The sequence below is a fragment of the Gossypium hirsutum genome, chromosome D10 (assembly GCF_007990345.1).
Source record: "Gossypium hirsutum isolate 1008001.06 chromosome D10, Gossypium_hirsutum_v2.1, whole genome shotgun sequence".
Lineage (NCBI taxonomy): Eukaryota > Viridiplantae > Streptophyta > Magnoliopsida > Malvales > Malvaceae > Gossypium > Gossypium hirsutum.
Window position 1 is genome coordinate 59,779,723 of NC_053446.1, and position 26,127 is coordinate 59,805,849.

General features: G+C 34.2%; 1 protein-coding gene and 1 long non-coding RNA gene across 2 annotated transcripts; both read left to right on the forward strand.

Moving 5' to 3' along the window:
* The first annotated feature begins 6,633 nt into the window (after positions 1-6,633).
* LOC107916061 (uncharacterized) lies at positions 6,634-7,652 on the forward strand. The gene is made up of 2 exons (XR_001689365.2): positions 6,634-7,073; positions 7,377-7,652. It is a non-coding gene; the product is annotated as an uncharacterized lncRNA (long non-coding RNA).
* A 10,593-nt stretch (positions 7,653-18,245) lies between these two features.
* LOC107915772 (pyruvate kinase 1, cytosolic) lies at positions 18,246-25,073 on the forward strand. Its single transcript, XM_016844929.2, has 16 exons — positions 18,246-18,510; positions 18,970-19,066; positions 19,283-19,380; positions 19,568-19,723; positions 20,391-20,468; positions 20,658-20,789; positions 21,274-21,354; positions 21,522-21,593; positions 21,699-21,788; positions 22,232-22,376; positions 22,562-22,650; positions 22,945-23,040; positions 23,433-23,500; positions 23,736-23,835; positions 24,242-24,301; positions 24,722-25,073. The coding sequence occupies exons 1-16, from the start codon at positions 18,442-18,444 to the stop codon at positions 24,872-24,874; spliced, it is 1,584 nt and encodes a 527-aa protein (XP_016700418.1). The 5' UTR covers positions 18,246-18,441; the 3' UTR covers positions 24,875-25,073.
* The last annotated feature ends 1,054 nt before the right edge of the window (positions 25,074-26,127 follow it).

Genomic DNA, 26,127 nt, shown 5'->3' on the forward strand with positions numbered 1-26,127 from the left:
AAATTATCAAAAACAATAAATAATGATAATAAAGAAATTGATTGGGAATGTATATCTTGGAAAATAAAAAGTATTCCAAGAATAACAAATTCAATATAAATAATATAAGAATTGGGTGCCCCAGATATCGCAGCTTAAACTTCTCTGTACAAACTTTCTAAAAACCATTTTGAGTTTGAAATGTGTTTAGGAGATCCACAGTGCTTTGTCGATGCCCCAAGATGTCGCCTACCATTTCATGTTGATTCAAGTATAACAAGATTACCACATGCCCCAATCTGATCAAGATACGAGTTGCTCTGATCACTTCATGCCCCATTCTGATCAATATTTGAGCCGCCCTTTTCGGGTTTTCAACTCAAATCCCCTTTGGCCTAAAGTGTCCTTTACGTGTTTTCCCCTTAGCCTCTCCATTTTTACGTTTTCATTTTTTCATTTTTCATTTTCATTTTTTTGACTCAAAGTGCCATTTGTAGGTTTTCACCTTGGTCCTTTCTTCTTCTTTAAATAAAGTATTTCTTGACTGGATCCGAGTTTATAGGATTAGCCATCTCACTCAGGATTAGTGCTCTTCTGAGAAAGGTTTTCTTTACAACATAGGGGCATTCCCGGCTTGGCATTCATTTCTCTCTAGAATCCTTTTGTTGAGGAAGGATCTTTTTCGACATCTAGCCTTCTCGTGGAATTCTCTAAGACGACCATTTTTATTATGGGCTCGTATCATTTGTTTCTGGTACATAAGCTTTTAACCTTTTTCCTAGGTTCAACTGATCACATCACGATTGGATTCATTCTGCTTCATCCAACTCTAGCTCAACTAATACCCGGAGAGAGAGGATTTCAATAGGTAAAACTACCTAAATCCCGCAAACCAAAGAGAAAGGTATTGCCCCAGTACAGATGTTTGACAAGCAAGGAAGGCAAATGGTAATTTCTCATGCCGGTCCTTGCAGGTCTCAGTCATTTTCCTTCAATTTTCTTCATCTCTAGGCAATTTGGTGACGAATCGTGGTGTCTGATTTTGACTTGATTTAAGACCTCAGCAGTCGTGCTATTGTCCAAGTTCAATACCATCTTCTCTAGAATTCTATATAAGCATATGATGACATTGGCGTATGAAGCGGCCTCTAATGATCTCAAAAAGGAAGCAATGCCCATTAGAAGTCTTCGATAATGGTGATGTCCATGCCCCATTTTGCTCAAAATTTGAGTCGCCCTTTTCGGGTTTTCAACTCAAAACCACATTTGGTCACAAAGCGCCCTTTTGCGATTTTTCGCCTTGGCCTCTCCTTTTCTTTTTCCTTTTTTCCTTTTTTCTTCTCTCTTTTTCATTTCCATTTTTACTTTGATTTTGATTTTTCTTTTTCTTATCTTTTTTGTTTTTTTTTTTTTGAAATTGGATCTGAACCCATAGGATTAGGCAAGTCCATGTTATCCATTTCGATAAGATCTTCCACTTTCATCTTGTACATGAAAAATCTTCTTTGGTATCAGATTTCTTTCCTAGAGCCTTTTGAGGCACAACTACGACAGAAAATTCCAATCAACATCTTAAAGGGATAGAAACTCGACTTCAAATGGGCAAAGCTATGCTGAGTCAACGAGAGAGGCATTGCCTCGGCGAAGAATTGCATTGTTCATACTGCAAATTTCTGACATCGTGCTATTGTGCAGATTTCATTATCAGCGGTTAACCCGGGCATATCCTGGTATGATCATACAAAGACATCTTAAAACTCTAGAGGTATCTCGACAAGGTATTGCTTCGCCTTTGCAGTCAGGTCAATTCTAATCTTTACCAAGCTCACAATTTCTAATGATTCCTTGAGAGGTATGATCTGTTTTATCCTCTTATTTTACCATCCTCGACAAGTTCAGAGATAAGCTACGATTTATGTCATTTCCAAAGTTATGAGATCCGTCTAAACACATGCCTCGCTCAAGAGGAAAATCTGAGTTTGTAGCAGCGTCATTCATGTAATTGATATCTGGGGACCCATAATAAGTACCAAAGAATATACAAAAGAATGTATAAATTTATGAATAATTATTTATACAATATGATTATGAATGAATGAATGATGTGGAAGAAAATCCAAAAGAATAAAATAATTATTCAAAAAGAATGAAATAACATTGGCTCAAAAGTGATCGCAAAGATGTATTTCATTAGAATAATAACGTTCAGACATGAGCCTTTTTCACAAAGGAATTTCTATCATTTTTAGGCTAAAAACAAAAAAAATGTTCTGAACATTACTCTAAATAAGTTCTAAAAACTACAGGGCTTTCATCTGCAGTCTAATTGCTTAGAGCACTCCCAAATTTATAAGGGTGGATATCTAACAAGGCCCCTTCTTCAGTTGTTTTTCGTCGATGTGAACATTTCCCACTCTTCTTCATGCAATGCATTTACTCCATTATCAATTATGATTGGGTAACGGATTTTCTACACTGGAGTCATCAAACTTGACAACACCCATGTTAATGAGCCTTTCAACAAGCTTTTTAAAGACGATGCAATTTTCTATCGAATGTCTCACAATTCCCGCATGATAATTACACTGTACATTCGCATCATACCACTTGGGGAACGGAGGTTGTAGGGGATTTGAGTAAAAATGGGCAACAATGCGCGCATCGAATAAGCGTTGATACAGCTCTTTATACGACATCGGAATTGGTGTGAACTGGAGCTTCTCAGTACTTGGTTTCACTCCAGATTCTTGTCTCAATGAACCTTGTTGACTCGGGACCCCTTTACCTAGACGACTTACTGACCTTGAGTAACTTATGTTATTCATCTCATCTTCTTTTCTCTTTGCGACTGATTTTTTGTTACTCTCTCCACCATCTATTCTTCCGTTTCTGATGGCATTTTCAATCATTTCGCCATTCATGATTATATCTGAAAAACTCTTCAAAGCGCTTCCCAGCATGTGAGTGATGAACGGGGCCTTTAATGTGTTGATAAAGAGCATTGTAGTTTCTTTCTCTAGGAGTGGCGGTTGAACTTGGACTGCAACCTCTCTCCACCTCTGTGCATACTATCTAAAGCTTTCATTCGATTTCTTTTCCAAATTTTGCAAGGTGATTCTATCAGGAACCATATCTGTCACATGACTGTATTGTTTCATAAATGTCTATGCTAGGTCCCTCCATGAACCAATCTCGGTAAGGCTCAACTAATAGTACCATTTTGACGCTGCTCCAATGAGGCTATCCTGAAAACAATGTATTAATAGCTGATCATATTTAATATACCCAGTCATTCTCCTACAGAACATGGTGATATGAGCTTCTGGGCAACTGGTCCCACTATATTTCTCAAATTCAGGCATCTTGAACTTGTGAGGGAGTACTAATTCTGGAACCAAGCTCAGATCTTTAGCGTCGATTCCATGGTGACTATCGGTGCTTTCCAGGGCTTTGAATTTTTTCCTCCAACCATTTACACCTATCTTCCCACAGTTTTGGCAATTTCGCGTTCGCCTTTCCTTCTTAGCTGCTTCATCAAAATCCGAGACGGCAAGATTAACCAAATTATCACCAGGGTTAGGGCCTGATCCGGTCAGAAAGTTTATCGGTAATGAAACATCTGTTTGAAACCTCTGAGGCCCAATTGAAATAGAGGATCTGTGCGGAGGTACCTCAGTCTGAACCTGCGCATACAAAGGTATAAATCTTGGAGGATAGGAAGGCCTATCCTTGTCTTCTTCTTCATCATTTATCATAGGGCCTTTCCCCTTATTTATTCCTTTTAGTAATTGCGTCAGCTAAGTCATCATGTCCTTTTGAGACTTCAGCATCCTTTCTGTCATGTCCTGTTGAATTTTTTTTCCAATTGCTCCTTCATTTGCATCTATAACTGATCTTGCATATCCTTTTGCATTTGCTCCAATTTCTCTAATCTTTGATCCATTTCCTTAGTTTTGCGACGAGTACCGTAAGGATGATTGGTTGGTTGGTTTTCCAGATTAGCTTAAATAAATTGACTCAATTAGACTCTTTCAATAGATTTTAATGCATGTAATGCAGATGCATAAAATGAATGCCTAAAGAGACGTTGATTCTGATTCAATTACATTTAGAAAACTTTTCTAGAAGACAAATTTCTTTACATAAAACAGATACATGTACGGCCTCACCCTCATATTCCAAGAAACAACATCGATCTTTTTCTTCAGGCGCATGTTTGAGATAATCTCACCAATTTCCAATAGATGCCACTGCTAGCTCCTTTTCTTGATCTTGGTCGCGATCCATCACCTGCCCATCTTCATAAGGCTCGTCAGCTTCTTTAAGGGAGTTGGAACGTCGAAGGCTCTTAGACAATCGCCTTGAATCCTCAGGCCACGAAGCAAGGTCACTAACTCTTCCATGTGTTTTTCAGAATATATTAAGGTAGCCGTATTGTTTTCCACTTTATCAAGGAATCCGTATTCCATGACAAGCTTTCTAATTTAGTAATTGGACTTGAATCAATATCTCTTTCCTAAGATGCAAATACAATGCAATCAAAATCAAAACACAACAAAAGGGGTTAGTACAAAACAGAAGTAAACAAGGAAAACAGAAAGTACCTAATTAGGTAACCACTAGGGATTTGGAGTGGCTCTACCTAGGTTAAGTTCCTAAGTCCACTATATGAGGTTTGGTTCTAAAGTCAAGATACCCGAACCAGCAGATTCCTCGATCCTCACCCATTATAGGCTCATACAGACTGAGTTCGGTTCAGGGGAATACATTTCCCTATGGCTGCAAGGAGATGAAAATATCACGAAGACATAGGTACGGATGTATTCCGAAAGTGATCCACTATCCTGCACGGAGGTGAAAACCTCACGAAGGAGTAGCTTCTCACTCCCACTTAGAAGGGTAAGACTAAACAGTCTTATGCAAAATGATGTCAAAATATACAACTTAATTTACAATAATCATGCAAACAAGTGCAAAGAAAAGATCGTAATTTTTCAAATCAATTTTCGACAATAAGACAGAAAACAATCAATTTTACGGCTTAAAAATAAAAATTTAACTGGTTGTCGACTTAAAAACGAAAATGGGAGTTGCCACCGATCTTTTATTGAGGTGTGATTGGCTCACCTTGAAAATGATTTTTGGTTTACGAATTTCGAGAAAATAGGTTCGGGAGTCGGTTACGCACGAGGAAGGGTTAGCACCCTCGTAACGCCCAAAATTGGTACCAAATTGATCGTTTAATGTCTTAAGGTCGAAAAATTAAAAAGATTTTGAAACACGATCCTTTGAAGTTTTGAATAAACCAACTTAAATAATGAGATGTACTTATTTTGAAGAAATAAATTTCCACACTCAGTGAGTTAGGGTGCAACAATTCAATCGTCAAAATTAAATATGTCTTTTAGTTTTCAAATTTTAAAATTCATGTATCTTGAGAAGGTTGTTTGGTCATTTAAGTCAAACGAGAAATCAGAATCCAGTAAGTTAGGTTTTGATTTCTCGAAGTTCTTAAACATCAAACATTGTCTTTATTTTAAAATTGGGATAACAGAATGTCACATCCAGTAAGTTAGGATTCAACATTTTGAAATCCTAAATGCTTAGTTTTAAAATTGTATGGTCTTAATAAAATAAATACTTGATTATCTAAATTCATTGAGAAGAATTGAGGCCCAGTAAGTTAGGGCACAATTCCCTCGAGAACTCATAAACATTAGTCCTTTTTTGAAATTATGAAATACAATGGTTGTAGCGCTTTAATAAAACATAACTTTTACAAACAACATAATTGAATAGCAATATAAAGTAAAAGATAAATAGCGAACTAAATGTACATTAAGGAGCAAACAAGCATATAGTGTATCAATATTAATAATTAAATACCTAACAAAATAATAATCAATTTCCTAAAGATATTTTGATTACAAATAAAAAATAATGTGAAGAAAAAATCAATTGGATAATAATGCTAAAAACAAAGAAAATGTTTAAATGAATCTTTACAAAAGAATTGTAAGAAAAAAAAAAGAAAAAATCTTAGAATTAATATGTACATTTAATTTATAAGCAAAAATCTTAACGTAGATAATAGTATGCGTATAGTAATAATATACAAAGGTCAGAATAAGTAAAGTAGAGTAGCAAACTTAAAATGGACGAAATATTTGTGCAAAAAAAAAGAAGTAAAATTTCAATTTGAAATTAATAGTACATCATTACATATACATATGTATACTATAAATAATTTAATATGATTTACACATACATATATAAAAAAAACTTGAGATATTATTAAAAAAAATTGAAGTTAAATGTATATATATACATATATGAAATAAAAAAGGTATAAATTGTACTAAGACAATATAGAAATGTATAATAAAATAAAATAATAATATCTAAAAACATAAAAAAAATATCTTATAATAAAATAAAAGGATCTATATAATAAGATTAGGAGAAAAAAATAATAAAATAAAAAAATAAAAGACTAATAATAATAATAATGACAAATAAAAATAATAACAATAAATCAATTAATTTAATAAAAGTGGACCTATTTCGAAATCAAACAGAATTTAAAGGGCTGATTTGAAATAAATAGATAAACAAACGAATTGAGAACGACTTAAAATTAAAGGGACCATTGTAGCAATTAAGCGCATAAATCCAGGCACCCAAACCTAATCATCGAAAACGATGTTGTTTATTCATAGACCCAATTGAAATTGGAACTAAATATGAGATAACAATTAAAAAACAAATAAAACCAGATTGAAATGAAAAACAAATGCGGAGGGGCTTGTTGCGCAATAATCCTATCAGACCCAAAACGCGCGAATCCTTCCCTTGGGTCGGGTCACCGCGCAAGTCAAAGACCGCTAAACGGCGTAGTTTCATATCACGCATATATGTAAAAATAAACCTAAAAATAAAAATTATTAATCATTTCATTTGAAACCAAAAGAAAACCTAGAAGCCTTAAGTATTATCTCTGCGCCGCTTCATGCCCCGGCCGTTCAGAGGCTCTTCGGACGCTCATTTGACTCCGATTGCAACAGAGAGAATAGGAGTCCGACACCGGCATAAAGGTAAACCCTCACCTTTTATTTTCTTTCGAGTCGTAGATAAGAAAATAAGTCGAAAAACAGAAACGAGAAAAACAAAGAATCACCTTTCTTTTCAATTTTTTACTTTTTTTTTTGCTTTGTATTGATCTTGCGTGTGTACAAATGAGAAGCAAAAGAGAAAAAGGAAAAAATCCCCCCTGTTACAGGTTTTTGAAAGGCTTTCTTATAGCCCCCCCGAAACAAAAATGAAAAAAATACAAAACTCCTTTTTTCTTTTATTTTTCTCTACTTTTCTCTTGTTGTTTGTTTGTGTGTCTGTTGTAGGTACGGAGCCAGCCTGGCACTGAGGTGCACTTGTGGCTCAGATGCAGTGCATTACGGGCGGTTGGTGGCGCGCGGATGTGCTAGAGTTGCTGACTGTTGTGGCGTCAAAAGAATCTAGAAACCCTAAAGGTTTCTGGAAATATTTGGGCCATTTGGGCCAGTATAGCTGGGTCTTGTCTAAGTTTAGTATTCGGACCAGTGTAATGGGTCAGATGTAAATGGACTTTTAATTGGATTCTATTATTTATTAATTTTATTTGGTTTTATTATTCTTTATTTATTTGTTGTTTTTTTTTCTTTCTGAAATATATGTGGGCCGGGCAAATTTGGGTTATTACAAAGGTCATGAAATCCAGGAATGCGCTAAGTTCAAAGCTCTAGTGCAAAATCTGATGGATAACAAATAATTGGAATTCTTTGAAGATGTCAAGGGTTTGGGAGAAGGAGATGTTTGTGCCTCAGATGAAGGATCGACATAGAATGTCTACAAGGTCAACCACCCAGTGGTGATTATATCACGGTTATCAATCCCTCTTATAATTACTTATTGGGTAGGCCTTGGATTCATTCGGCTGGGGCTGTGCCATCGTCACTACACCAAAAATTGAAGTTGGTAACAGAGGGTCAACTGGTAATGATAAACGCTAAAAAGGATATCATTGTATATGTAACTAGTGATGCACCATACATAGAAGCGGATGAAAAGATAATGGAATGTTCCTTTCGATCATTAGAATTTGTTAGTGCGACTTTCATTATCGAAGGAAACAAGATCCTAGTGCCCAAAATATCCAAAACACGAGGATGGGCCTGCAGTTGACGATTGGAAAATGAGCCTTACCTGGAAGAGGACTCGAAAAATATTTTCAAGGAAAAGTCGAGGCACCAATACTGATAGAAAAACAAGACCGCTTTGGCTTAGGATACAAGTTAGATGCGAGGCAAAAGAAGAAAGAGTTGGAAAAGAAGTAAGAAAGGAGAAGAGTGCGACTAAGTGGGGGAGAGGTCAAGTGGGAACCGATGACCTTTCCCCATATATCCAAAACATTCGTGTCAGGAGAAACTATTTACCCTGAACGAAATATGTCAGAAAAAGAAAACCCGAAAGGAATATTGGGAAACTTGAGCATCAATGTTATATCCGAAGAAGGAGTTGGGGAAAACCTGTCATGCATTCGTCTTTATATCTCCGGAAGTGTTATGAACAATTACACTGCAGAAAAGATCCCTATAATTTTTAAAACTAATTAAGGGTAACGTTCAAAACACATTTATTGCTCTAAGCCTAGAAGTAATAAGAATCCTTTTGTGAAAAGGCATATGTCCAACAATTTTATTTCAAAAAATGCATCTTTTTGTCTCATTTTGGCAAGTATTCTTTTATTTTTTCCATTTCATTCATACTCATACCACACAGATAATTATTCTTAGATTCATTTGTTGTTTGGGTCTTCCTTTATTTCTATAACAGGTATCCAGATATCAATTATACGAGCGACACTGTTGCTGACCCAAAGTCTCATTTTGAGCAGGATATGTGTCTAAAGGAACTTAAGGACTTTGAAGATGATCGAGATTGTAATTTATCTCCTGATTTGTTAAGAATGGTAGAACAAGATGAGAAACAAATCCTACGTTACAAAGACTCAGTAGAAATTGTGAGTTTGAGAGATAAACAAGAAAAGAAAGAGGTGAAGATTCGGAGCTTGCATTACTGCGGAGACAAAGTGAGACCTCATTGAGTTACTCCAAGAATTCACAGATATCTTCGCATGGTCGTATCAAGACATGCTTGGGCTAAGTATTGATTTCTTGGTACACCAGCTTCTCATAAGGGAAGAATGGAAGCTGGTTCAACAGTAACTCCGAAGGATGAGGCCCGACGTCCTGCTGAAAATAAAAGAAGAGGTCAAGAAACAATTCGACGCTGGTTTCCTATAAGTGGTTAAATACTCAGAGTGGGTAGCTAATATAGTCATCATCCTTAAGAAATATGGAAAAGTACGAATGTGTGTAAACTATAGGGATTTAAACAAAGCTAGCCCAAAAGATAATTTCATGTTGCCTTAGATCGACACCTTAGTGGACAACACGGTAGGTTATTCATTATTCTCTTTTATAGATGGCTTCTCTGGATACAACCAGATAAAGATGCATCCCGAAGACATGAAATAGACCACATTTGTAACCATGTGGGGAACATTTTTCTATAAAGTAATGTTATTCGGACTGAAAAATACGGGAGCTACGTATCAAAGAGCCATAGTAACTTTGTTTTATGATATGATATACAAGAAAATCGAGGTTTATGTTGATGATATGATCGGTAAATCTCGAAAAGAAAATGAGCATTTGCAAGTCCTGAGGAAACTATTTTTGAACTTAAGAAAATTCCAGTTAAAGCTCAATCCAACAAAATGTACCTTCAGGGTTAGGTCGGGAAAATTACTAGGATTCGTAGTCAACGAAAAGGGGATCGAGGTTTACCCAAATAAAGTCAAGGCTATACAAAAGTTGCCTCCGCTGCACACTCAAAAAGAGGTCCGGAGTTTCTTAAGAAAATTAAATTACATCACCCGATTCATTTCACAACTAACTGAGAAATGCAACCCCATATTCCGTCTCCTTAAGAAACACAATCCAGGTGTATGGGATGAGGAATGCCAGAAAACCTTTGACAAGATCAAACGTTTCTTGTCCAATGCCCCAATATTGATGCTACCTAGTCTAGATAAGCCACTAATACTGTACATGGTAGTATTTGGGAATTCTATGGGATGTGTACTCGGCCAAGACGATGAGTCCGGAAGGAAAGAAAGAACGATATATTACCTCAGTAAAAAATTCATTGAATGTGAGACAAGATATTCGCCAATCGAGAAGTTGTGTTGCACCTTGATCTGGACAACCCAGAGACTAAGATAGTACATGTTGTACCATACAACTTGGCTAATCTCAAAAATGGACCCTCTAAAGTACATGAAGTAGTCGACTACTTTGAATGGAAGAATGACCTAATGGCAAATTCTGCTATCTGAATTTGATATAATCTGTGTAAATCAGAAGGCAGTAAAAAGAAGTGTAATAGTTGATTTTCTAGCCAAGAGAGCTCTAGAAGATTACGAGCCTTTGAACTTTGATTTCTCAAACGAAGATTTGATTTATGTTGCGACTACTGAAGAAGGTGTTCAAGAAGAACATCCCTAGAAACTAAATTTTAATAGGGCTTCAAACACTATGGGTAATGGAATCGGGGTAGTCCTAGTATCTCCAAATGGAGATCATTATCCATTTACTAGCAAATTGGATTTTGATTGCACGAACAATATGGAAGAATACGAAGCATGCATCATGGGTATTCGTGCAGCCATAAAACGCAAGATCAAAGTACTAGAGGTATATGAGGACTCTGCACTAGTGATCTATCAACTTAAAGGTGAATGGGAGACAAGAGATCCCAAGTTGACCAATTATTGAAGGCTAGTCTTGAAATTAGTTAAAGAGTTTGATGACATCACCTTCTGCTACCTCCCACGAGATGAAAATAAAATAGATGACGCCCTAGCTACCTTAGCTTCCATAGTCAAAGTGAGTAAACAAGATGAAGTAAAACCTATCCAGATGAGTATTTATGAGGCTCTGGCTTATTGTTACAATATCGAGGAAGAAGAAAAAGATGATCACCCTTGGTACCACGATATACTGCGATATGTGAAGAATTGTGAATACCTTGATCAAGCAACCGAGAATAATAAAAGGACGTTGAGAAGATTGGCCAATAACTATGTCTTAGATAAGGAGATCCTATACAAAAGAAGAAAGGATTAGGTACTACTAAGATGTGTGGATGCTGTTAAGGCCAAGAAAATCTTAGAAGAAGTCCATAAGGGTGTTTGCAGAACACATGCTAATGGTTTTACAATGGCCAGGCAAATCATGAGATTCAAATATTATTGTTTCACCATGGAAGGGGATTGCATCAGTATGCCAAGAGATGTCATAAGTGCCAAATTTATGGAGACAAAATTCATGTGCCTCCTTCACCTCCTCATGTTATGACTTCTCAATGGCCTTTCTCTATGTGGGGCATGGATGTCATTGGGTCGATCTCGCCAAAAGCTTTCAGTGGGTATCGATTCATCTTTGTGGTCATCGACAACTTCACCAAGTAGGTAGAAGTCGCTTCTTACGCCAATGTCACGAAGTCAACAGTCAGTAAATTCTTGAAAAAAGAAATTATATGTCGGTATAGGATGCCAAAAATGATTATATCTGACAATGCATTAAATTTAAACAACAGCATGATAACAGAGGTCTGTAGTCAATTCAAGATCAAACACCACAACTCGTCACCATATCGCCTAAAAATGAATGGTACAATAGAAGCAACCAATAAAAACATTAAAAAGATCGTGGGGAAAATGACTGAGACTTATAAAGACTAGCATGAGGAGTTACAATTTTCCCTTTATGTTTATCGAACGTCTGTCAAAACCTCAATTGGGGTAACACATTTCTCATTGGTTTATGGAATAGAGGCGGTTTTGCCTATTGAAGTCGAGATTCCTTCTCTCCGAGTTTTTTCAGAGTTGAAGATAGATGAAGCAGAATGGATCCAATCTCAATATGATCAGTTGAACTTGATTGAAGATAAGAGGTTAAAAACTATCCGCCATGGCCAGATGTATCAAAAACGAATGATACGAGCTTACAAGAAAAATGTTCGCCCTAGAAAATTTCATGAGGGGGACCTAGTATTGAAAAAGATCCTACCCATACAAAAGGACTTCAGAGGGAAATTGATGTCAAACTGGGAAGGACCTTATGTGGTAAAGAAGTCCGTTTCTGGAGGAGCGCTAATTCTGACCGAGATGGATGGCAAAAACCTACCTAATCTAGTGAATTCAAATTTAGTCAAGAAATACTTCACCTAAAAAAGATTGGAGAGACTAAGGCGGAAACTCGCAAAAGGCATATTGAGACCAAAGGGGTTTTGAGTTGAAAACCCGAGAAAGGGCAGCTCAAATTTAGATTAAAGATTGAACATGTGGTAGTTGTCAGAAGAAGAAACGTTACATCTTGGGGGATCAACAAAGTACTCTAGATCTCCTAAACACATATCAAGCTTAAAATGGTCCTTGAGAAGTTTCTGCAGAGAAGCTCATGCTATGATATTTGAGGTACCTCTTTTCATCTTACTCATTTTGTATTTTAACAATGTTTTCTATTTTGATTAATATATTCATTTCGAGCTTTGCTCCCAATAAATTTCAATTGTATCCATTGTTACAATCTTTTTCAAGCATTTTTAAATTGAAATAACGATTAATGGACTAACAATATTCAAGTAAAAGGATTTTTGCATATTGCTATGAAAGGTTTCTAAATAGTATAAGGACCTGAAATAAGACCACTAGTCAAAACTAATCAAATCTAAGGGTTGAAAATATTTGGGAATGAATAGTTTAAATTGTGATTACTTTTTCGGGTTTTTTATCAAAGGTACTAGATTTGAATAAAAAGGTAGGGTAACACGTCAGTCAGTGATGGAGCCTTAATAAACAACGAGTAATGCCAACTTAAGTACTAAAAAGGGGGATCATTCTCAAAAGATAACATCCTGCATTCATGCAAATATCATTCATATAAATCTAGTTAGGAGCATTTGATCATAACATTTTAATCACTTGGCATAAATATAAGCCTATGAAATGGCTTCTACAGGCTATGTTCCCTAGAGAACGGTGGAACAGATCAGTGAAACCACAATTCCTATACCCCTAAAGTTTTAGTGGGTTAGATTGAAGCTACAAATCTTATCTTCCTAAAGTTGTAGTGGAATAGATTGAAACAACAAATCTTATCTTCTTGAAGTTGCAGTAGAGTAGATTGAGACAACAAATCTTATATCCCTAAAATTGTAGTAGAGCAGACTGAAACAATAAATCTTATATCTCTAAAATTGCAGTGGAGCAGACTGATACAACGAATCTTAACTTCCTGAAGTTGCAGTGGAGTAGATTGAAACAACGAATCTTCTCTTCCTGAAGTTGCAGTGGAGCAAATTGAAGCGATAAATCCTATACCTCTAAAGTTGCAGTGGGTTAGAATGAAGCTACTTGAAAAAGAGGAGCACCAAAAAGGTCGAGATTCAGCAAGAACAGCGAAATTGGTCCTTCTTAATAGTCTTTGCTCCATTCTCGTTACACGACAACGAGCAAATAGGGGTAGTTGTAATAGCCCAATTTTGCTCGGGCCCAATTTACAAACAAATAAAAATAAATTACAAGCCCAAATAAAAAAAAACCCTAATGGCCTAGTGGCCTAACAACCTAAACATCTTTTCAGTAAAACTAAAAACCCTAGGGTTCTTGGCACCACACCCCCTTTCGCAGGTACGCCACCCAAGGCTTCTCGTCCCGAAGCCTGACGCACCTCTGTCGCCCTTGCACCAAAACGAAAAAGGCAAGGGCCTCCGTCTCACCGTTGATTGCGCATCGTCATCTACAAAGAGAAAGAACGAAAGGACAGCAAACGCAGAAACAAAAAAAGCAAATAGTAGCAAAGGCAGTAGATACAATAAAAGAAAATATGTATAATTGGCTATAAAAGCCGGATTTAAAATATATTTTAGAAGACACGAAAGTAATCAAAAACAGAGAAAATACGAAGAACAAAAAGTTAAAAGAAAAAAGGTGAATTTTTTCTTTATTTTGAAAAGCATAACACATAAAAATACCCTTTTTACCGGCATCCTTTTGCCTCCCTCCGTCGTCGGAGATCTTCTCTGACTCCGGAAGACCCTTGGGCTCCTTCGGGCTAGTCGGGATTTCGTAGGAAAAGAGGCGTGAGAGGTGCGATGAGGGCTATTTTTTAGTTTTGAAGGCGTTGCCTTCAGATCAGAATAAAAAAAAAAAGGGAAAATGGAAAGGCAAATTTTTTAAATTTTTCGGCCACAGGAGACGGCGATCGTCGTCACTGACGACTGACAGCCGCGGCGGAGCAATAATGACTCTAATAGTCGACCCTAAGAACATTTCACAATAAAAAAAAAGGAGAAAAGGTTTTTTTTAAAAAAAAACAAAGGGGAAATGATTTTTTTTGAAAAATTATTAACTTAAATAGGCATAGTGGAACGACACCGTTTCATCTAGGCCCTAAATGCCCCAAAACGGCGTCGTTTTAGGATTGACCTGCCAACCCGACCCACATTAGGATCCGCGCGTTTTCTAAAAGGGGGTCTAATTGTTGTTTTGACTCTTCCGCTTTTTTGCCACTTTTCGATTTCGTCCTATTGTTTATTATTTTTTATTTTCGCCCTTTTATTTTGTTTTTTGTGCAATTTAGTCCTTCGACCATTGTTGACCCACTTAGGGGATGACACGTGTCTCAGGGCTTGGAATAATTACCCATTTGGACCTTGCGCCTTTTCGCACGTCACATTTTAGTCCTTTATTATTTATTTTATTCCAATTTATCCTTTTAATTTTGTTTAAGTTATTATTAAGTCCTTTATTTATTTTAATTCAACCTTTTATAAATTGTTCTTTTTATTTATTTATTTATTTACTTATTTATTATTCCTTTAATTTTTAATATTTAAAATTGTTTTTTTATTTCCTTTTATTATGCATTTTTTTTCTCTTTTCTTCTTTGTTTTGCCTTTGTTATTATTATTCCATTATTATCTATCTATTTATTTACTATTCCTTTTTTATAGTTAATGCGGATGTTATTTATATTTCTTTTTATTGTGGATTTATTTTTTTTCCTTTTCCTTCATTTTTTTTACCCTTATTATCATTATTATTATTTCATTATCTATGTTATGATAGTAAACATAACACGATTATCACTATTATTGTCGGTTTTTCATTATCATCATAGTCGTATTATTATTACCCATTTGCGTAGTATTTTTATTTTTTATTTTATTTTATTGATTTATTGATTTTTTCTTTTATTTACTTATCATTTTAATATCATCATATCATTTTTACCTGATACCATGTTATTTTTTTTGCTACAATCGTGTCTCGAACCGCATTTAAATATACTTATCCATTTTTATATTGTGTCCGAATAAGTTAAATGCACATCACTTTAAATGTTACGTTCGTTTTTACACAATGCATAAAAAAGGAAAATTTTTAACTCGAGGCAATGTTCATTATTTTTGGAATTAGAATAGTCGTGTTCCTAACTTACGGAATATGACTTCTTTCTAAAACCGAAATAGTCGAATATCTATTTTAAAAAATAAGAAAAAAGAGATTTAAGTAATGATCAAATGGCGTTCATTCTTGTTTCCGAGGATTTAAGGCAGTGTGTCCTAACGTACGAGATATGATCATTTCTTCTCGATTAACTTGAAATAAGCTCTCTTCGTGAAAACTAATTTAGTTAAGTAATGTCCTAATACAAAAAGGGATCGCATTTTAAATTCTCTTCAAATATTCAATTCTCGACACTAAGACATCAGTAATCTACTAGGTACCAATTTTGGGCGTCACGATGGTGTTAATCCTTCCTCGTGCGTAACTGACTCCCAAACTCATTTCCTGGATTTTGTAGATCGAAAAGTATTGTTTTAATAAGTCTAACATTTTATTAAAATGAGTTTTAAGGTGATCCAATCACACCTAAATAAAAAGGATTAGTGGCAACTCCATTTTCGTTTTTTAATAAAATGTCTATTTTCAAAAAAGGTTTCGACAATATTAAAATTATTATTAAATATTATTCATAATTATATTAAGAATGTTATTAAATTATATATTATTTTATTAAATTATATTTAATAATAATTATGTTAAAATATGACTAAATTATTTATTTTTATTTTTATTAAATTATATTTAATAATAATCTTATTAAAATTTAATAACAATAACAATAATCATCTACCTAACAGAAAATTCTGCTAAGGGTACTTTGATCATTTAAGTATTTTTCCTTATGCTATTGCAACATCTATTCTATTAAACCAAATACAAGAATACTATTACAGCTTTATTACATTCCATTGAGCCAAACATTTGAATTACTGATTACATCTCTATTCCATTCACCCCAACCAAACGTGGTGGTACTATTTCAATGATTAAACAAAGAGTTTTACATGAGGATGACTTAATTTTTAACTTTTTAAGTATAAGATTAAATCTCAGATTTAGTAAAAATACAAGGACTAACAATATATTTTAACCAAAAATAAAAACCTTGAAACAAGTGCAAAGTAGCAAAAGAAGGAAACAAGTGTCGGTAATACATCTAACAATAACTACACTGACAGTGTATCTTGGTGTTTTTTATCGCTTTTTATGGAAAAAGATCTTTTCAGGGGGTGCCCCTTAAATTCGCCGTTGGTTTTTTTTTTTACATCATTCCCATATTCACGTGATATTTTTAATATTTTATTACACACACTTATCAATCTCATAATTCCAATATTTAAAAAATAATTATTAAAAACGCATGTTAATTTTTTAAAATTATTTATGAAATTTAAAAAATATATTATTAACCTACTTATTATATTTGAATATTTAGGATCTGTTTGATTGCCAGTAAAATATTTTCCGTAAAATGATTTCTGGAAAATGTTTTACTTTTCTGTAAAATGATTTACTGGAAAATATTTTCTGGTGTTTGATTGAATCTGTGTAAAATATTTTCTGCTGCTTGGCAGATTTTTTGAAAATATTTTTCGAAAAATTTGTTTTTACATATATTAATATATATTAATAAATTTTTATATTTTAAATTATTTTTACTTATATTGCAATGATTTATTTATAATAATACTCAATTATTAAGCTACAATATTAATCGTTATAAATTGAAAAAAACTAATATCAAATAAATTATTTGTAATTGTGTTAAAAAAACAAGTATTGAATAATTAAAAAAACAAGTTACTGGAAAATCGATAAACAGAAGCAGTTTTCTACCGAAAATGAAGGAAGGAATGAAGGAGGCGATAGAGAGGAGAGCACGGAAAATGTCTTACGGAAATTGAAAGGGTAAGACATTTTCCCTAAAATGTAACTCATTTTCCCTTGCTTTGGAGTTCATTTTCCAAATGGAAAATGTTTTCCGCCAATCAAACACTGGAAAAGTTGGAAATGATTTTCCGGAAAATCAATTCCGTCAATCAAACAGACCCTTATATCTTTAAACTATAATTTAAATAAAAAAATATTTTTTTAATTTTATGGTTAAGAACCAACTAAGGAAAAAATGTTCATCTTATAGTGTCCTAATAAGAAAATATAAATAAGAACAGAAAGTGGACGAAAACAAAAATAATAAAAATTAATTTAAATTTTAATTGCTAATTTATTAAATTAAAAAATAAAAATAAAACTATGATCTTCATTTAATTGTTTAAGAAAAGTACCTTTGAAGAATTATTGACCACCGAAAACGAAAATGAATCGAAGACCAAGCCGCCGCTTGTATTAGAGTTGCCTCCCACAATTTTACTTTATTAAAAAAATAGATTAAAGTGGAGGGGTTAACCTTTTTAAAATTTCAAGATAAAAATTAAACTAAGCTAAATAAATAAACTATGATAATACTAACAACTTATGAAAAGTTTTATGTTAAGACAGCTCTTTATATTGGTATTTATACATTAGATTAATAAATTAATTAATTTTTTATTAAAAATTTTATTTATTATATATCATCATAAAGTACAAGTGGTATGTCTCGTATTAATTTTTTTGTTAAACACGTCAATTTTTAACAATATAAATAAATAATTATTTTTAAAAGAAAAATTAATTTATTTTTTTAATTTGACGTGCATACTCTAATTTATTATATTTTATATAAAAGGGTATAAAATGTGATTTGATTTGTAGTATAAAGATGGAAATTTTTAGTGTTAAAACGATAGTACCCAAAAGCAAAATTGTACGATGATTCTCGTATTAAATGATTGTCAATTTGTCTGTTATAAAAAGTGGACTCACAAACGAATACTAGAGAACCATTTGGTAAGAAAGTAAGAAAAAACACTAAAACCTCCCTGAAATCTGAGTCCAGGAAAGAAAATATGAATTCAAATCACTTGCTTCTTGAAGAGCCCATAAGAATGGCTTCCATTCTTGAGCCATCAAAGCCTGTAAGTTTTTATTTTTATTTTTTGCTTGCAAAAAACCTAGAGAAAGAAACGCCTTTTTCTTTCTGGCATTTTTTTAAAATTTTTTTGTTTATACTGTTTATCGATCTTCTGATTTTTGTTTTTGGTGATGAGCTATATGAAGAGAAAGCAAAAGAAGAAATAAGAAAAAAAGGAGTACTGTATGTATAGCTTATACTGAATTTTACGTATCCAAAAGAAAAACTTAGATATAGATGGTGGGAAACTTTCCTCGGTAATTGCTTGTTTGATAAGAAAATTTGAAGAATTCTACTCATAATTAGTTAAATGAAATTCTTGGGACTTAGAATAAACAAAAAGATAAAAAAGAAAACAAAAATCATAGAAGAGCATGTCATTGTTAACTTTTATTAGGACTTTTTTAGTACTTAAGAAACTTTGGATGATATTGCTAACTTTTGAGTTGACTGTGAATTGCAGAGTTTCTTTCCTGCAATGACTAAAATTGTGGGGACACTTGGTCCGAAGTCGCGATCTGTTGAAATAATATCCGATTGTCTTAAGGCTGGAATGTCTGGTATTAATTATTTTCCCTTTTGTAATATTAATTTTGTGTAACCATAGTCTTGACAATGCAATTTTTGTTTAGTTTTGGAAATGGGTTCATTTGACTTTAGAATTTAAAGGCAAAAAAGAAGAAGAAAAGAACAGTGCATTAACAATTGTTTGTATACTTGACCAACAGAGTAGAATTTTATATGCTTTTGAGACGATTATGTGTTGTTTTCTTCAGTGGCGAGGTTCGATTTTTCGTGGGGTGATATTGAATTTCACCAAGAGACATTGGAAAATTTGAAGACTGCTGTTAAAAGCACTAGGAAGCTTTGTGCCGTAAGCCTCTTTTGTACTTTAGTTTAAATCCGACCTCTTTATTATCCTTCTGTTATTTTACACCATTGAAGTCCTTTACCCGGTATGTTCACATGACAGTTTATTCAAGCCTTGATGAATTTGTTTACAATTCCATCCTTAAGATCTAGAAAATATAAATATTACAAGATTGGACCTGTGATTTCAGATTATGCTTGATACTGGGGGTCCAGAATTGCAAGTAGTTAATAAAACGGAGCACCCCATTTCCCTTGAAGCAGATACAAAAGTTATCCTCACTCCAGACCAAGATAAACCAGCTACTTCAAATCTGCTACCAATAAATTATCATGGGCTATCTAAGGTCAGCAACATTTTTGTGAGATCTGTAAATTTCATGGACCATCTGTACTCTGATGTGTGTCTCACTTTTGCATCTCATATTATCATTTTTTTTTCAATATCCTACATATGGATTGATGGAAATTTTTGTTGGTCTTGGTTGACCTGAAACTTGTGCATTTTTTCTGCATTAGTGTTACTATTATTAGGAATGGTTTCAGTTTAACATTTTTTCCGAAATTCTTCTTTTGCTGCTAAATATTCTAAACAAGATAATTGACTTTTAAGTGTCAAATGTACAGGAATTAGTTTAACATAGTAGTTTGACCAAGAGAAGAATCTTTGTTAAGAGGCTGTGAAATGGATAAAGAGCATATGAGTGACTCTTTTTTGTCCTATGTACTCCGTTTTTCTTGTCTGTATAGGTTGCATGTGAAAGGGAATTTTCTTGTTCATCATCCTTTTCTTCACATATTAGTTAACTAAATTTCTTTATCCGTAGCGGACGTGACATTTTCCTTTTTGTATTAGCATATGGAGGGACTTTATTATCTCCCATCTACTTTCCCTTGTCTTCTGATTTATCATCCCTCTCTTCCTCCAGGTTTTATCATGAAAAGGAAGAAGGTATGTGGTAATTTTTCCATTCTAACTACAGTAGTTGATTCAGTTTCATTTGGTACTTGCAGGCGGTCAAGAAGGGAGATACTATATTTATTGGCCAATACCTGTTTACTGGAAATGAAACTACTTCAGTGTGGTTAGAGGTAAGGAAAAGTTGAAGGAGTGAGTTCATTCCGACTAGACAAAATAGTGGCCTACCTACATCCCGTATTGGGCATTTCTTATGGTTGTCGCCACTTTATTAGAGCAGGAGCAAATGACAAATATATTACATGGAGAATGAAGGTTATGGGATAATAAGGTATATTAATGTAATTTATGTCATGGTCCAGGTAGATGAGGTGTGCAGTGAAGATGTGGTTTGCCTAATCAAGAATTCCGCTACCTTATCTGGGACATTGTATACCTTGCATGTCTCTCAAATTCGCATTGATATGCCTACTTTGACTGATAAGGATAAGGAGGTAATTTTCCTATTTCTATTTGATTTCAGATATTGAATGGAAGAACTAGCGCAAAAATATATTCAATGTACCTTGTATAATAGTAGAATACTCCATTAACTATCAGACGCTTATTTAAATGATGTGATGAGCTAATCTATTGGTTGTTGGATAGATATGTATATGTTTATGTTTATTTTCCCCCTAGAAGAACCTAAATAAAATTATCTGTCTATTATATCTTTGCTTGAAATCATAATAGGTGGCATTTGATTCCAGCTTTTATACCATTGATTTTGATGATAGGCATCAATTATGTAGCATTATTAATAGATGCATATCTTGTACTTCACTGAAGGCACAAAGCACAGTGTAGATAGATACAGCATGAACATTTTGTCTCCAAGAGATTGTTTTGGTTTAACAATACAAACAAGGGACAGCATGATACATCTGCTTTGAAGGTACTTTTTTGAGATTTTGTTAACATGATTATTTTTTATAGGTTATAAGCATCTGGGGCGTTCAAAACAATATAGACATCCTTTCTTTGTCATATACCCGACATGCAGAAGATATTCGTCATGTAAGAACTTTCCTACTTGGAGTTTATATTGTTTAATTATTTCAGTTTCTCCTTTTGCACCCTCGTCATTCTGATTTCTTTAGAGTTAGTGCAAATTTCGTAATATTGTGGCCTGCAGTTATGATTTCTGTCCATTTTACTAGTACTTCCAATATTGCTGTGTGCAGGCTCGTTCTTTTCTTTCTAAACTGGGTGAGCTCAACCAGACTCAAATTTTTGCCAAGATTGAAAATATAGAGGTTAGATGTATAAAAAGGCAGATAGATTTTAACACTCTTTTGATTTGTACTTGAGATGTGATTTGGTTTTGAATGAAATCCTTGTCTTTTGTCAACTGCTTGTAGGGGTTAACTCATTTTGATGAGATCTTACAAGAAGCAGATGGAATCATCTTTTCTCGGGGAAATCTGGGGATAGATCTCCCGCCTGAGAAGGTTAGCATTTTTAGTTTTTTTATCGCAATATGTATTTAGCAGAATGGGACCATCTTGGTCGTGGTTCTATATGCATTCTTTGCTTGAAAACTATCTATAAAATTTGAAGGAGCAGAGTATAGAAAAGTGCTGACAGCCAAAATAGTGGATATTGCATCCTCATTAGTTAAAATGCTTGATGGCATTGCTGATAGCTAGGAGGTATCAGTCCAGAGTTTTGTGTCTGTTGAGTGTTATTACTTGAGTGAAAGCATATATTCACTTATCTGATTTTAATCAAATATTAGCTAGTAAATTGTAGGTAAAATCGTGCATCCCTACAACTGAAATGGATTTTTCATAAGACTGATTTCCGAGTTTCTTTATTGTTTTTAATTTATGGGACCACATTAGCACCCGCAAATTAGTTTCTTTGTTGTTTTTTTTCCATTTGGAATTTACAGGTGTTTCTATTTCAAAAAGCTGCTGTTTACAAGTGCAACATGATGGGAAAACCTGCAGTGGTCACTCGTGTTGTGGACAGTATGACAGACAACCTAAGACCTACTCGTGCTGAAGCAACTGATGTTGCCAATGCTGTGTTGGATGGTGAATTTTTGCTCACTTATACCATGCTTTTTTCCTCCTTTCTGTCACCTTTGTGTCAAGTTTGATGGAATCTCTTAGTTACACCGCCTTCATTTCTTAATCTCATTGGTCCCTGTTTAATAAATGACTTCTGACATGGATTCAATCAATTCAAATCTTAATTTTCTGTTTACATTTTGGTTCAGGGAGTGATGCAATACTTTTAGGGGCAGAAACCTTGCGTGGACTATACCCTGTTGAGACTGTCTCTACAGTTGGAAAAATTTGTGCTGAAGTAAGTTCAGTATACCCTAGGTCTGGATGCTTGTTTGTTTCTACTATCCTAAGAAGTTTTGTGGAACCACATATTTTGTCCATTGAATTTTCCGTCATATGTGAATGTTCAATCTATTTACCAATCTCAGTTTATTGGTTTCTCTTCGATATATATGAGGGTTTGAGGGTTTAAGCATTGCGAAGCAAAATAGTTTTAAGTATTAATAAGCAAGATTATTACTTCCACTAATTTTTACTACATTATTCTAAATGTTGCCAACCTGGTGTACTTCCAATTAATTTCTTTATGCAGGCAGAAAAAGTTTTCAATCAAGATTTATACTTCAAGAAAACTGTCAAAAATGTTGGAGAACCAATGAGTCATCTGGAATCCATTGCTTCCTCTGCGGTATTTACCTTAGATGCTTCCTCGTTTTAACTTTCTGTTTCTGTCTTTCCATGCAATACAGTCAGAACAAGGTATTATAGTAAGAACTGAATAGTTCCCTCAGAGACTGGTTGATTCATCAATGGATTCTCTATCCTATCTTTTGCCATCTAATCGATTTATGGTCCTTGTAGGATAAGAAAATGGTAAGAAATCCAACCAAATACAAATTTGGAAGGTGTAAATTCCACACTTGTGCCTTCTATGGGAATTCTTGTAATTTGGATAAGCTATTTTAGGGTCAATCTATTAGGAATATGTTTACATAGTTATGGTATTGCCTTCTAATTTTCTGACTAAAGCATTTGGATGTCCAAATTTTAAGCCCCTTAATTGAATTTAATGTACCACAGGTACGTGCAGCTATCAAAGTCAAAGCCTCTGCAATTATTTGCTTCACTTCATCTGGAAGAGCTGCAAGGTTACATTTATTATTTTGCGTCCACTTCTTTTTTTTTGTGTGTGTGTGAGAAAGAGTCTATATCAGTGCCTGTAGTTTGTGTTCTTATAATTAATGCAAATGCTTATGGTCGGTGGTTTCCTACATGGTTATTGCACATTGATCATCCTGCATGGCATACCAACATTATGCTTATACTTCTTTCTTTGCTAATTGGTTGCTAAATGTAGCTTCATACGTTTTTGTACTAGTGCAGGCTGATTGCCAAGTACAGGCCAACAATGCCTGTGATATCTGTTGTCATTCCTCGGCTAAAGACAAATCAACTACGCTGGACTTTCTCTGGTGCTTTTGAGGTATGCTACTGATGATATTTTTCATGTTCTCTGGGAGTATGAGTCTGTTTCATGGATGTGAGAAGCTTGAATTACATTTTGAATGGATGCGTTAATACTTTTAACTTGGTTCGCAGGAGTAGAATTTCTTTCTTCTATCTGCCCTTTAGATACTAATTACCAAACTACATTTTAAATAGCTTAAATGATGCAACACTGTTCAAGCTATTTGCAAAATTATATTCTACTTATTTGGCAGTTTCTTTGAATAAAGTTTAAATGAATGGAATACTCTTTTATTGTCTTCCTTTTTTTATCAGCGGAATATTTATACTGAATAACCCCTCATCCTAGTATAGCTGGTTATTCGCTTGAAAACTTGAAGTTCGTCTCTTCATCACTCTTTCTTTTCTTTGAACCATTGCAGGCAAGGCAATCCCTCATCGTTAGAGGCCTATTCCCCATGCTGGCTGACCCTCGACATCCGGTAAGGCTTATTTTATGCTTGTTAGAGATGTTCCTCATCAGAGGAGCTAAATAGTAAATACAAATAAGATTTGATTAGTTACACGTAACAGTCATCCAATTGCCAGTGTTTTACTAGTTCCGGATTCGGTCCATTTTTGTGATATTATGATGCTTGTGTTATCCTCTGCTTCTCGTAATCAAAATCTTGTTTATACTCTGGACATCACCCTTTCCGAAAATTGAACCCTTCATCAATAATTGAAGCACATATTCTTTTACTTTAAACTGCTGCCTTATTTGAAGTACATAATTTCTATAATTGGATTGACAATTTCCTTGAAGAAAAGCTATATTTCCTTGGGACTGTAGTAGAGCATAATATCACATGAATCTCATAAAATGATTCTATGCCTTTTCTACTATACTTTGGGTTTTGCAGGCGGAGTCGAAGAGCGGCTCAAATGAATCGGTTTTAAAGGTTGCTTTAGATCATGGAAAGGCCTCAGGTGTTATAAAGCCACATGACCGTGTGGTGGTTTGCCAGAAGCTGGGTGATGCATCAGTGGTAAAGATCCTTGAACTTGAAGATTAGAAGCTAATATGTGGATGAGAAGTTTTGCATAACCTAAAACCCTAAGCATAGCATGGATGAAATAAACCGTATCTGTACATGTATTCTTAAACTATCCATGCTATTTTTGTGTAAACGGATTTTGCGTCTTGTAAGAAAAACAGATCAGATATTTGCGGAGGTTACTAAAAAGTGGTCATGAAATTTTATTTTACTTTTACTTACTATGGCATATCTAAAAAATTTATATAAATAAATATATTTATAAACAAAAGATAAAAACACCTTAAAAATAATATTTATTACTTTAATCAATAATTGAATTGTGTTCGGTTAACTTAAATCTAACATTACCAACAAGTGCTGGTGCAGCAATAAGCTATATTGTATTCTTAAAAGGAAAAACACGAACACCGAAATATATGAGTTTTTCACCTTAAAAAAGTTACATCTGATTTTGGTGGTGGGGGAATATCCTGAAATACATTACAGGACCAAGCATAGGGACAATAAATAATCTTTTCCACACATCCATCAGCAGGGTTATACCCCAAAGTAACGGCAGCATCAAAAGCTCGGATTCTACGAACCACCCAACCAACAGACAAAATATGATTGAGTAAAGGCTTTCAGACACCAACATAATGAAAGCACTTGTACCAAAAACCACTTGGAGAAGGGCAATGGTGAAAATGAAAATTATCACAAACACACGAATTTAGAGCATAGAAACAAGGCGAACTGGTGATTGATTCCCAATGAGAAGTTTTCCCAAAAATCACCATGGCTTTAAAAGCAGTAGTGCTAACCAAAACTAACATTATCAGTACTGCATTGATCTTATCCATGATTGAAAATGAAAACAAGATGACAAGAATGAAAAAAAGCCTAATTCTTGAGCAGAAATGAAGAAGTAGAAAAATAGAGCGGAGCTCAGCTAATGTTTGTAAGTTGTAACTAAATTAATAAGCGGCCAGGGCCAGCTATTCTGGCAGGTTGCTCGTGTTCTTTGATCCATCTTTGTTGATGAAAGCAAAGCTTTGTTTGTTCATGTTTGCATGTTCGAACTGAAACTTTATGGTCCATGTTCGAGGTTCCACCTTACATCTCCCCTTAAAATATAATGTATTTTATTATTGCATATAATATTTGTTGGTTAGAACTGTTATTAATGGTTATAGTTGTACGACACTGATATCACTTTTGCTTTGAACTAATGCCATATTTTACTATTTTCTCACTTTTGGTAATTGGTAGCTTTTGTCTCGAGTTTA

Bases quoted from the DNA above. Each gene is read 5' to 3' on its own strand.
- LOC107915772 (XM_016844929.2), top strand. From the start codon at position 18,442: ATGAATTCAAATCACTTGCTTCTTGAAGAGCCCATAAGAATGGCTTCC. The intron at 21,355-21,521 runs GTAAGAACTTTC...TGCTGTGTGCAG, and splicing joins ATGCAGAAGATATTCGTCAT to GCTCGTTCTTTTCTTTCTAA. The intron at 22,377-22,561 runs GTGAATTTTTGC...ATTTTGGTTCAG, and splicing joins TGCCAATGCTGTGTTGGATG to GGAGTGATGCAATACTTTTA.